Below are 14,100 nucleotides of genomic sequence, written 5' to 3'. Positions count from 1 at the left end.
GAGTGATTAAAAAGAGTTGGCAAACATTTAGATAGGGAAAATTATAAAAAGCCACAATGACTTCATCCAGAACAGGTCATACACTTCCTTTTTAACAGGATCAATAAACACTGTTGATACAGTTTACCTAGATTCTGGTAAGGCTATGATGGAGTATAATATATTATTTTTGTGGAAATGATAAAAAGAAATCGATTATATAATAATACAGTAAGAAAAATTCAGACTTGTATGGTTTGGATGGCAGGACTGAAAGAGTAGCATACCCCAGAATCCTTGATCCTATGCTGTTTAACATTTTGGTCAATGATTTGGATTAAATCATAGATTGTATGTTCATCAAATTTGCAGATGATACAAATCTAGAAGGAATGGCAAATGTACTAGATGACAGAATCAGGATACAAAAGCATCTTTACAGGCTGGATCATTTGCTTGAGTCTATCAAGATGAAATTCAATGGAGATAAATGTAAAATCTTACTCTAGGGTACAAAAAATCAACTTTACAAGTAAAAAATGCAAAACAACAATTGTTATATAAAAAAAGATACAGGTGTTTTAGTGGCCTAAAAGTCTGTCAATAGTATAATGGAGCAGCCAAAAAACTAATCTGATCGATGGCTGCATAGCTTCAGGAGAACGAAAGTGATAAGCCTTCTCTTCATTTGTTAGACCTCATCCCTAGTATTGTGTTTAGTCCTGAGCACTTGGATTTAAGAATGACACTGATGAACTGGAGAGTGCCCAGGGGACACCTAGGATGGTGAAAGGCACCGAATTCATTTCAGATCAGGAAAAATTGAAGGAACTGAGTGTGTTTAATTTGGAGAAAATAATACTAAGAAAGGATGCAATAGCCATCTTCAGTTATTTGAAAGCTATTACATGAAGGAAGGAATAGGCTTGTTATGTTTTGTCCCAGGGCAAAACAGGTGACAGGTGGAAATTACAATGAGGCAAATTTAGGCTTTGAATGTTATAAGAAATATTCTAACAATCAGGCCTGTTGAAAAGTGGAATGGGTCACCTCAAGTAGTGGTAGGGTCACTTAATTTAAGCTTAGTCTGGACAACCACTTGCTGGATATGAGAGATCCGTTCATGTATGAGCTATACTACATGGCTAGTGGCATAACTTCCAACTCTAAAATTCTGTGGCTCTGTGATCCTTCCCCTTCCTAATCCACAATTACTGCATGGTCAGTTCTCTTTTCCTTCTTTCTGAATGTTACTGAAGGAGTATCTTTTCAGCATGAGGTGTTCTGCATCAATAAAAGTTTAAATTCATGAGTCCAAGATGAATCACACAAAGTTTCGTTCTGATCAGGAAAACAGGTGGGTCAAGTGAGCTGAAAAAAGGATGATGGAAGTAGAGAATCAGTTAAGATTGCTGCTCCACAGAAGGCAGTAAATAGCAGCCAAAGAATAAAGATAAGTACTTTAGAAGACAGAAAGATAGTGACAAGTGTCCAGAGAAGAGGCTGGCAGCAAGAGACATGTCCCTTCAACGTCTGGGAAGTAGGCCAGTGACTAGGTATAGCCTTTAGTAGTAAGGTATTAAAGGTGAAGTGTTCAAAGAGTAGCCCAAAGAGCAGCATACTCAGTACCTGTTTCCTAGTAGAAAGGAAGGCAGAGAAGAGATTATAAGCCTGCCTACAAAGATCAGAAGGTGGTGATCAGGTTGGAAATCTTACTCTGTGTGTGTCTGTGTGTATGTGCACACATGCACATGTATGCACACATGAAAGAGAGACAGAGAATTAAATATAAATGTTAAGAGTTGATCTATCAGACAGTCAGGGAGTTTAAAAACAAGGTCTGCTTCCTCACTCTCTGTTCTAACTCTAGATGTAGCAATACAGTACATTCTATGGCTGAAATGGAGAAACTAGATGGCAATTTAGTAAATTAAATGGAGTAATTCATACCAGAATTTTTACTCCTCAGAAATGTGGCCCATGATATTTCATTGTAATTGAACTGCAGATTTGATCTTTCTTTGCAGCTAAGCTTTTATCAGCTATAGTAAATTTATCTTTCTAAAATCCATGTAGATAGACTATGGTACTACATATTCTATTACTCAAATAGGAAATTTATCTTTTTACAAAAAAGATTTTCACTGAAAATATTTGCTTGGTTTTGGGATAAGAACTTGTTATATGCTAAAAGGACAGTTAGAGAAACTCTAAGCCCCTAAGTTAATTTAACTGGGTATTTAGCCATTTTTAAAAGGAGAAGTATGTCACTGTTTATGTCTGCTAGCAAAAATTACACAGTGCTAATTTAGAAACAACAATCAAGAAGATTGGAGACTTTATTTCACAAAAGTGCTTCTTGTGTCACTTGAACTCTTCTGTGTATGTGTGTCCTTCCCTTTGCTATTATCTTTGTCTAGATGCCTTTGTTTTCTTTCCCTTTATTTCTCAGAATTTTATGTACTATACTCTTAATTTTAAAAAGGAGCCAAATATAACATTTTGAATATTTTCTTTTTTAAAAATTCTCAACAGTTAGGCATTCATTTTCCCTCCCTTTCGGTCAAGTTGCTCTTAATAAGAAGTAAAATAGGGAGGAAAATTTAAAAGTCTCCTGCCTTCTTTCTCTGCTTTTTCATACTGTACCACATTAAAATGTGGTAGCCTATTTAACTTTATATCATGTTTGATAAGTGTGTTTGTTTTGGATCACAAAGAACATTTTTTTTGGTAACCTTTTCACAAAATTATATGAAAATTTCCTAAAATTGCATAAAAATAACATCCATTAAGATGATAGCTTCTAAAAGAAAAAGCAGAAAAGGACATACTTTTCATAGTTCCATCTACTTCTTCTTCATCTTCACTGTTTATGACCATGGTTCCCAAGTCAGATTCTAATGTGGTGGTATTGTGTTCAATCATGGTCTGAGCCCCTTCACTCATTGTGTTGATAGCCCTCATGGTACCCACACTTTCCAAACCAGTCTTCACCATTGTATGGGAATCCAACTCATCTTCATCCTGTAAATAAACACCAGAAATCAAAACTTAATATCTATATCTAGAACACTGAGAAGGATGCAATTTCTAAGAGTTATATATTTTCTATTATTATTATTAGTGTAACATTATTTAAAAAATAAAAATAAATTGAACAATATACCAACAACACAAGTATTACTAAGATTAGTTAGATGATTCATGGGATACTTACAATGACTCATATGGAAAACAAGAACTACTTTAGTGCAAGGATTCTCTCATTTTTATATTTGTGTCTCTAGTACTAAGCACACTGCTTGATATATAAGTACTTAATAAAGGCCAGTGATCTTGACTTTATAGGCCTTCTGAGGCCCCTTCATGCTCTGAGATTCTTTGAAAGTTCAATTAATTTATAATATAATGAAGGAATGTTATTTGGTGAAACATCTACTTTACTTTTTTTTTCTCTTTCTTTCATCTCCAACTGCCTCAAGGTTAGCTCCCTACTCTAACAATATCACCTCCCACAATGTTCCATGCCATATCGGTGCATCACTTTCACTGTGCCCTTTGAAACTCTTGTTCTATAATTAATGAGTTTCCCATCATTTCAGATTTTTTCCTCCCATGGTCTTTTCTTCTTCTGGTTCTGAGGTCTAGCTCTTCTCAGATGATACTCAATTTCAGAATTTCCTTTCTAGCACTTGCTGTACCTTCTTCCAAAGCTCTTCATTCACCCATACTGGAAATAAAATCAAAATACTTTTTCTTATTGAAATTTGAGACTTTCACTCTACTGTCATCATTCAGCTACTGCATTAGGTTCACTTTACCCAAATTAATACTTTATTCAAGTGCTAGTAACTATTATCAACCAAAGCCTAGGACACTACTGACCTTCATTCTTTTTTAACATTTAAAAAAAATTTGTCACTTAATAAACGCAAAGAGAAGAATTGGGGATGGGGGGGAGAGTCAAGATGGCAGAGAAAAGACAGGGATTTGTCTAAGCTCTCTCAAACTCCCTTCTAAACAATTTTAAAATAACATCTCAAAAACAACTCTGAAACAGAACAACCAATAAAAAAGATCAGGGTGAAACAATTTTCCACTCCAAGTCAGCTTAGAAGGCTGGAAGGAAGGCTGGGGAGTGAGTGGAGTGCAGTCTAGCACAGGCCACACCTCTGCAAACTAGCAACAGGAGTAGGGATTGACTAAATCCAGCAGTCTCTCAGAGCTCTCAGCCCACAGACAATAAAAGAATTGGACAACTGGTCAGAAGAAGACTATGGGGATCCTCTGATAACACTGGCAGCAAAATTCTATTGCACTACCCATACCCAGTTCCTGGTCATAGATCACAGGCAAGGAAGAGCATTAGCAGAAATGGGGACCTTGATCATAGCTCCAGGTAAGAAATGAGTGATTGTAGTTACTCACATTGCATCTCTCCTTAGATCATACTACCTTAGAAGAACTCAAAACTTACAGATCCACAGAACTACTTCTGAGAGCAACAAGAAAGACATAAAGCTTTGGAGAGTATCCCTTCCAAACCAGGAGCAGAGTTCAACTTTAACACAAAGTTAAAAGTCAAGAAACAAGCTGGGAAAATGAGTAAACAACAACGACAACAACAATAATACCTGACCATATAAAGTTGTTATAGAGACAGGAAAGATCAAAACACAAACTCAAAAGAAAACAATGGAATCAAAGCAGCTATATGCAAAACCACAAAGAAAAATGTGCATAGGTTTCAGGCCAAAAAATAACTCCTGGGAGAGCTAAAAAAGGATTTTTTAAAAAATCAAACAAGAGAGATAGAGGAAAAATTGGCAGGGAGAATGAGAGTGATACAAGAATATAATGAAAAAAGAGTCAGCAGTTTTGTAAAGGAGACACAAAAAAATAACACCTTAAAAAAATTGAATAGGCCAAATGGTGAAAGAGGTACAAAAAAATCTACTAAAGAGTAGAATTCATTAAACAAAAATCTACTAAAGAGTAGAATTCATTAAACAGCCAAATAGAAAAAAAAGATGTACAAAAATTCACTGAAGGAAAGAACTAAAAAAAAGTCGAAATGGCCAAACAAAACAGGAGGTATAAAAGCTCAATGAAGAAAATAATTCCTTAAAAATCAGAATTGGGCAAGTGGAAGTGAATGACTCCACAAGACATCAAGAAACAATAAAAGAAAATCAAAAGAATGAAAAAATAGAAAATATGTGAAATATATCACTGGAAAAACAACTGACCAGGAAAACAGATCCAAAAGAGATAAATTAAGAATCACTGGACTATCTGAAAGCTGTGATTAAAAGAAGAGTCTAGACATCATAGTTCAAGAAATTATCAAGGAAAACTGCCCTGAAAACCCAGAACCAGAGGGAAAACAGAAATAAAGAATCTACCAATCACTTTCTGAAGGAGTTCCCAAAATGAAAACTCCTTGGAATATTATAGCCAAATTCCAGAGTTCCCTGGTGATGGAGATAATACTGCAACTAGAAAGAAACAACTCAAATATCACAAAACCACAGCGAGAATAACTCAAGATTTAACAACATCTACATTAAAGGATCAGAGGGCTTAGAATATAATATCTCAGAGGTCAAAGGAGCTAGGATTACAACCATGAAACACCTACCCAGCAAAACTGAGTATAATCCTTCAGGGGGAAAAATGGATATTTAATGAAACTGAGGACTTTCAAGCACTCCCAATAAAAAACCCAGAACTAAATATAAAATTAAAATTTCAAATACAAGATTCAAGAAGCATAAAAAGGTAAACACGAAAGAGAAATCACAAGTGATTCAATAAAGTTAAATGGTTTACATTTTTACATGAGAAGATGATATTTCTAACTCCTCAGAACTTTATCATTATTAGGGCAGTTAGAAAAAGTATACATAGACAGAGGGAGTGGGTATGAGTTGACTATGACTGGATGATAAAAAAAATTAAAGAGTGAGAAAGAAGGATGTATTTGGAGAAGGAAAAAGGGAGTGTTAGAATGGGGTAAATCATTCCACATAGAAGAGGTGAAAAAGAGCTTTTACAGTGAATGGGGATAAGGGAGGGATGGCAGGCAACACTTGAACCTCATTCTCATTTTAACTAGTTCAAAGAGGGAATAACATACACCATCAGTTAGATATAGAAATCTATCTTAACATACAGGGAAGTAATGAGGAGGGGGGCAGTAGAAGTGGTGAACTGATAGAAAGGAGGGAGGACTGGGGGAGACAGTGGCCAGAAGCAAAATATTCTTTGAGGATGGACCAGGTGAAAGGAGAGAGAAGGATAAACAAAGAGGGAAGGCAGTATGGAGGGAAATACACAATTAGCAATCACAAATGTGAATGTGAATAAGCTGAACTCACCCATAATATGAAAACAGAGAAACATGGATTAAAAACCAGAATCCTACAATATACCATTTACAAAAAACACATGTGAAGCAGAGAGAAACATACAGAGTAAAGGTAAGGGATTGGAAAAGAGTATTATTCTTCAGCTGAAGTAAAAAAAAAAAAGCAGGGATAGCAATCAAGATATCAGACAAAGCAAAAGAAAAATAAATCTGATTAAAAGAGATAATCAGGGAACTACAATTTGCTAAAAGACCATAGACAATGAAGTAATATTAATACTAAACACATATGCAGCAAATGCAACAGCATTCAAATTCTTAAAGGAAAAGTTAAATGGGTTACAGGAGGAAATAGAGAGCAAAACTGTATTAGTGGAGGACCTCAACTCATCCCTTTTAGAACTAACTAAATATAACTAAAAATAAACAAGAAAGAAGTTAAGGAGATGAATAGAATTTTAGAAAAGTTAGATATGATAGACCACTGAGAAAACAGAGAGGGAATATAAAAGAACATATCTTTTTCTCAATGGTACATGGTACCGACACAAAAATTAATCATGTATTAGGGCACAAAGACCTCACAACCAAACACAGAAAAGCAGAAATATTAAATACATCCTATTCAGATCACAGTACAATAAAAATTACATTCAATAAAGAGCCATGGAGATATAGATTAAAAATCCATTGGAAACAAAATAATCTAATCCTAAAGAATGAGTGAGTCAAAGAAAAAAATCATAGAAACAATAAATCATCAAAGAAAACACAACAATGAGAACACACCAAAATTTATGAGATTCAGCTAAAGTAGTACTTAGGGAAAATTTATATCTTTAAATGCTCACATGAACAAAATAGAGATGAGCAGATGCAATCAATTGGACTTGCAACTAAAAAAAAACCTAGAAAAATCGAAAATCCCCAATTATACACAAATTTGGATATTCTGAAACTCAAAGGAGAGATTAATAAAATCGATTGTAAGAAAACCACTGAAATAACAAGTAAAACTAGGAGCTGACAAAAACAAAAAAAAGTAGAAACACTGGCCAATTTGATTTAAAAAAAAAGAAAGAAAACCAAATTAGCAGCATCAAAAATGAAAACAGTGACTTCACCACCAATCAAGATGAAATTAAAGCAATTATTAGGAGCTATTTTGTCCAATTATATGTCATGAATCTAATACTCTAAATTAAATGAAGGATTACAAAAACATAAACTGCACAGATTAACAAAATAGGAAATAGAATACTTAATCTTATCTTAGAGAAATAAATTGAGAAAGCCATCAATGAGTTCCCTAATAAAAAAAATCACTAGAAGATGGATTCATAAGTGAATTCTACCAAACACTTAAAAAACAGTTAATTCCAATACTATATAAGCTATTTGGAAAAATAGGTAAAGAAGGAGTTCTACCAAATTCTTTTTAGAACATAACTAAACTAGGAAGAGCAAAAACAGAGGAAAGAAAATTATAAACCAATTTCTTTAATGAATATTGATGCAAAATTTTAAGCAAAATTCTACCAATAAGATTACAGCAATATATCACAAAGATCATACACTATAACCAAATAGGATTTATACCAGGAGTGCAGGGTTAGTTCAATATTTGGAAAACTATAAGCATAATTTGCAATATCAATAACAAAACCCAACACATTCCTATTAAAACCACAAGAAAGCAAAGGAATAAATGGGACTTTCCTCAAAATTATAAGTAGTATCTAAGGAGATAAATACCAGGAGATGCTGGGAGAAATATCCACAATCTCAAACATGTAGACAACTGTGAAAGCGGAAAAGTGAAGTGGACTTGAGCTTCTTGAGGCTTGAAAGAGGAAAGAGAGTATAAAAGCTGGTTTGAAGCTTAACATTAAAAAAAAAAAACAAAAAAACAACCAAGATCTTAGAAACTGATCCCATCAATCCCTGGCAAACAGAGGGTGAAGAAATTGAAGGAGTGTTAGATTTTATGTTTTTGGGTTCAAAGATCACTGCAGATGGTGACTACAGCCATGAAATTAAAAGACACTTGCTCTTTGGAAGGAAAGCTATGATAAATCTGGACAACATACTAAAAGGCAGAGACATCACCTTGCAAGCCAAGGTCCATATGGTCAAAACTATGTTTTCCCAGTAGCAACATATGCCATGAGAATTGAACTATGAGGAAAGGTGAAGGCTGGGGAATTAGTGATTTCAAGCTAGGGTGCTGGAGAAGATTTTTGAGAGTCCCTTGGACAGCAAGAAGATCAAATCAGTCAATATTTAAAGGAATTCAGGCTACTGACTGGAAGGTCAAATACTGAAGCTGAAGCTTGAATATTTTGACTTCATAATGAGAAGATGAAACTCACATAAAAGACCTTTATGTTGGGAAAGACTGAAAGCAAAAGGAAAAAGGGACCACAGGGAATGAGATACATAGACAGTATCATGGAAACAATGACCATGAACTTGGACAGATTTTGAGAGATCATGAAGGACGGGAGGGCCCGGCATGTTATGGTCCATGGGGTCACAAAGAGTCAGACATGACTAAATGACTGAACAACAACATATATTTAGAACCATCAGCACATTACATTACATTATTAGTAATGAGGATAAGCTAGAAGCCTTCTAATTAAGATCAGGGGTGAAACAAGGATGGAAATGCTTGTTATAGCAATAAGAGAAGAAAAAGTAATTGAAGGAATTAGAATATGCAATGAGGAAACAAAACTATTACTCTGTGGAAGCAATATGAAGGCATACTTAGAGAATCATAGAGAATCAACTAACAAACTACCTGAAATAATTAAAAAACTTTAGCAAAGTGCAGGATATAAAATAAACTCACACAAAGCATCAGTATTTCTACATATAACCAAAAAAGTTCTGCAGTAAGATAGAAAGAGAAATTCCATTAAAAATAACTGTAGGCAAAATAAAATACTTTGGAGTCTTCCTGTCAATCCAAACCCAGGAACTATAAGAACACAAATACAAAACACTTTTCACACAAATAAAGCGAAATCTAAAGAACAAGAAAAATATTAATTGGTCCTGAGTAGGCCAAGCAATATAATAAAAATGACAATTTTATCTAAAATACTTTACTTATTTAGTGCTATACCAATCAAACTACCAAAATTATTTTATAGAGCTCAAAAAAAATTACAAAATTCATATGGAAGAATAAAAGGTCAAGAAATCAAGAAATTTAACGAAAAAAAAATGCAGAGGAAGGTGGCTTAGCCATACCAGATCTCAAACTGTAATACAAAATGATAAGCATCAAAACAATCTGGTATTGGCTAAGTAATAGAATGGTGGATCAGTAGAACAGATTAGGTACACAATCTACAGTAGTAAATGACCATAGTAATCTAATGTTCGACAAATTCAAAGACACCAGCTTTTGGGATAAGAACTCATTATAATAAATTCAATGTGTTATTTTGAAATCTATCCTCTTTGTTTCCTTTGGAACTTCCATGGTTTTCTTTCATATATTTTCTTTTAAATGCTTCAATGACTCCTTCCATTCCTTCCCCCCTCTCTCCAACATTACCAACCCCTTCTCCCAAATCCCAAACAAACTGAAAAGAGAGCAAGAGAAAAGCAAAATCTCATAACACATAATTATACAAAACCAATGCACACAGTGGTCATATCTGAAAAATATATCTCTTGAATTTGAGACCATTACTAGTCAGAAGGTAGATAGCTTTCTTCATCATTAGTCTTTGTGAGTTGTGGTGTTCACGGCACTGACCAGAATTCTTAAGTCTTTCAAAAGGTATTGCAGATTTCTCTGAAACTCTTACATTCATTAAAAAAAATTTATGCTGAAAGAAATGAAAATTACATAAAACCAGCATTTCCATAAGAAAAAGAGAGTTGCATATGTAATCATCAATCTCCACTATGTACAGGTTTACTTTTAAAAAACTAGATAACAAATTAAACACATAATTTTCCAAGGAGGCCTGCTTATCTACAATTCCTTCTGGCCTTCCTTCTGTTCTCTTCTGTATTCCCATGATCCTCTTTTTTTTTTGGAGGGGGGAGTCAACCTCAACACAACTTTACCTCTCACCTCCATCCACCAATTAAAGGAAAACAAAACCGTTGGAGCAAATATAGTCAAGAAAATAATATCCCCACATTGGCTATATCTAAAAATGAATGTCTTATTCTGCTTCTTGAGCCCATTACGTCTTTCATTAAGAAATAGGTATAACATGTTTCATCATTGGTCCTCTGAAATTATTCATTATACTGATCAGAGTTCTTGGGTCTTTTCAAGTTATCTCTTTACAATGATGTTATTATTATATACATTGTTCTCTTGGTTTTGCTCATTTCACTATGCATAAGTTCATACAAGTCTTCCCAGGGTTTCTACAAACTATCATTTCTTATGGCACAATAATATTGATTAAATGCCAATATCACAGTTTGTTTAGCCATTCCCCAATTGGGGGCATGTCTTTTGTTTCTAGTTTTTTACTGCAACAAATATAACTTCTATAAATATTTTTATACAAATGGGAGCTTTTTCTTCATCTTTGATCTTTTTGAGATATAAGCCTAGTATTGGAATTGCTAAGTCAAAGAGTAAGCACAGTTCTAATTTTTTTATCCTAGAATGGCTGGATGAATTAATAGCTCCACCAATATGCAATAGGGTACCTGTCTTTCCAACCACTGTCACCTTCCCTTCTTTTCTCAATAATTCAGTGCCTGGTTCACAGTCTCCTGCTTTACCTCAATTCCTGTAAACATATTAAGGGACTTCAAATGTACATGGTGATGATCCCTCAAATAACCTCCCATTCCTTCAATCTGTTCAATTATCATGAGCCACTTTTCCACCTCACCCCAGTTACATACAAGGATGGTTACCCCTTTTATCTATGCCCTATAAGTATTCCACTTTCATGATCAAAAACCCTGAAATCTCTTAATCCAATATAATCCCTCTATCTCTATGTCTTATTTCTCCCAAACCTATTCTTCTTTCTCACAGTGACCTTCAAACAATCTTGACCCCTTACTCAACTAATTACTCTGCATCACAGTCTACTTTCAAATCCTTCCCACCCTTGTTCTCTTTTTATTTACTTCTTGCCAATCCTCAGTCCTATGTTACTTCCACTATACATCTCTTGCAAGCTTATGAGTGGAGTTGGAGGAAGTTATGTGACTATGCTGACTGAATCTACTACAAATCTATGCTATGCAATCTGAACTGAACTATCACCATGGCAAAGTAATTCTTTTGTTGTTCAGTTGTTTTTCAGTCACGTCTGAATCTTTCTGAGCCCATTTGGGGTTTTCTTGGCAAAGATGATGGGTTGCTATTTCCTTCTCCACCTCAATTTACTGATGAGGAAACTGAGGCAAACAGGGTTACCTAGGTCACACAGCTACTAAGTGTCCAAGGTCAGATTTGAACTTAGGAAGATGAGTTTTCTTGACTCCAGGCCTGATATTGTATCCACTGCACCACAAGCTGCCTCCTCTTTAATTGAATTCTCTTTTTTACTCTCCACATTGGCTCCAGAACCTTTGCTTTTCTCAAGCCTCCTACAGCACCACCTCTCCCCACCTTCTCAGCAGTTAGTCACTCCACAGCTTATAGAAAAAAGTCCATTTGTCAAAACTTTGTCTTCTATACATCCTCATCTCACAACTCTGACATTATTCCCCAAATCATTTCCTTCTTTTTCCTAGGCTCTGATAAAAAGACACAGTTCTTTTCTTCACCAAAGTCTATCCCTTTTTATATATCCATCCTTCTCAACTGTCTCCAGTAGATAAACTCCATTATCATCCCCTCTCTTTAATCTTTAATCTCTATCTAGTGATGCCTTCTTTGATGCCTACAAACATAGCTAAATTTCCTCAGTCCTTAAAAAAAAAAAAATCCTCTCTAGATCTCACCATCCAACAAATGTTGACAGATTTACAGAATTAATCCTGTAGTATGATTAGGAAATCACAATACACAATCTAAGAAAGATCAGTCATATCTGCAACTCCATTTTCCATAAACTAACTATGCACTTGTCCTCCTTGCTCCAACTCTTCCTCTTCTTTTCACCTAACCATGGGCATTCACCAAGGCTGAAAGACCTAAGTTCTCTAATTGTTCACTGCACCATCTCCTTCAGACAATTCAATTCTTTTCTCTGTTTGATTTTTTTTTTTTGCTTTTGTGTTGTGTTTCCATATTTCAATTTTGACATTTTCAATTCTTATCTTTGCAGGCAACTCCCAAATCCCCATTTTCAGTCAAACCCTCTCACCTGGGTTCTAGTCCTATACCTTTAATTGCTTGGTATATAGGTGCATTTTAACCTTCTTCTTAAACTCAGTATGTTCAAAAGTGAGCTATAATTTTATCCACAATTCAAATCCTGTTCTTTGCCAATGACATTAACATCCTCCAGGTCTGACTCAAAAACTTGATATTCATTCCCATATCCAATCAGTCACTTCTTTATTTCCATTTCTACTTAAACTGCTGTCCTTCGTCCTTTCATATTTAGATTACTATTAAACTGGTCTCCCTGATTCCACAATTCCCTTCAAACCATTATAAATATGAATTTCCCATTCATATTCCTTCATCATTTATTGAGTGGGGAATGACTCTCTGCCTTAAAAATTTGAATGAGAGTCAAGATGGCAGAGTAGAAAGATGGACCTGCTCTAGTTCTACTCCCATAGCCCATAAAATACCTGTAAAAAATGACTCTAAACAAATTCTGGAGCAGTAGAAGCCAGAAAATGACAGTCAAAGAGATTTCCAGCCCAAGGCAGACTGGAAGGCCAAGAGGAAAGGTCTATCACACCGGGCTCGGAGCAGAGCACAGCCCATGGAGCGCAGTCCAGCCTTGACTGTGCTACATGGAAGGGACAGGACTGGAGCAGGTCTCAGGGAGTGGTATCCTGGGCAGCAGCTGTGGTTCCCAGATTTCTCAACTCACAAACGCCACAGACAGCTTCAAAGATTAGTGAGAAAGCTCTTTCACCTGGGTAAATATGGAGCAGGGTCTGGTCCTAGTCCCAGGTCCAGGGTGGTGCCAGTGGCAGCAGTGTCCATTTTCAGAGCCCTCTGCCTAAAGACCCTGGGGGAATTGAGCACCTGATCTGGATCTCAGCCCTGAGTGGCTGGGGTGAGGAGGAGCACTGACTGGTGGAGTTGGAGGTGGTTGTGGAGAGGGAAACCTACTCACAGATCCTAGGCTGAAGAGTACTTGTGGTTGCTCCCAGACCAAAGCATAGGCCAGGAGAAGAGTAAACTCCTCTCCCTTGATTGTGCCACCCTGGAGGAACTGAGAACTTACAGGTCAATAAAGTATACTGTCCACTTGACAAAGGACTCAAAAGTCAAGGAACTGACTGGGAAAATGCCGAAAAAAAGGGGGGAAAAAAGACTATAGAAGGTTACTTTCTTGGTCAGCAGATATTTTCTTCCATTCTTTTGGATGAGGAAGAACAAAGCATATCATTGTAGAAAGACATAAAAGTCAAGGATGTTACATCCAAATTCTCCAAAATAAATATGCAATGGTCTCAGGCCATGAAAGAGCTCAAAAAGGATTTTGAAAATCAAGTACGAGATGTGGAGGAAAAACTGGGAAAAGAAATGAGAATGATGCAAGAAAATCATGAAAAATGAGTCAACAGTTTGCTAAAGGAGACCCCCTCAAAAAGGCTGAAGAAAATAATACCTTTAA

General features: G+C 35.6%; 1 protein-coding gene across 16 annotated transcripts in view; it reads right to left on the bottom strand.

Moving 5' to 3' along the window:
- Window positions 1-14,100, bottom strand: part of STK3 (serine/threonine kinase 3) — a 548,351-nt gene that overhangs the window by 134,402 nt on the left and 399,849 nt on the right. For all 16 annotated transcript variants that reach the window (XR_011965838.1, XM_072603417.1, XM_072603412.1 and 13 more), the window contains one exon: window positions 2,811-3,003. Coding sequence is in view for 15 of the 16 variants with exons in the window: in XM_072603417.1 (XP_072459518.1) it covers window positions 2,811-3,003 (193 nt within the window). In the remaining variant the exon portion in view is untranslated. The remainder of the gene's footprint in view (window positions 1-2,810; window positions 3,004-14,100) is intronic.

This window comes from Notamacropus eugenii, chromosome 4 (genome assembly GCF_028372415.1).
Source record: "Notamacropus eugenii isolate mMacEug1 chromosome 4, mMacEug1.pri_v2, whole genome shotgun sequence".
Taxonomy (NCBI): domain Eukaryota; kingdom Metazoa; phylum Chordata; class Mammalia; order Diprotodontia; family Macropodidae; genus Notamacropus; species Notamacropus eugenii.
Note: the sequence above shows the minus strand (reverse complement) of the source record. Positions and strands in the feature narration are given on the sequence as shown.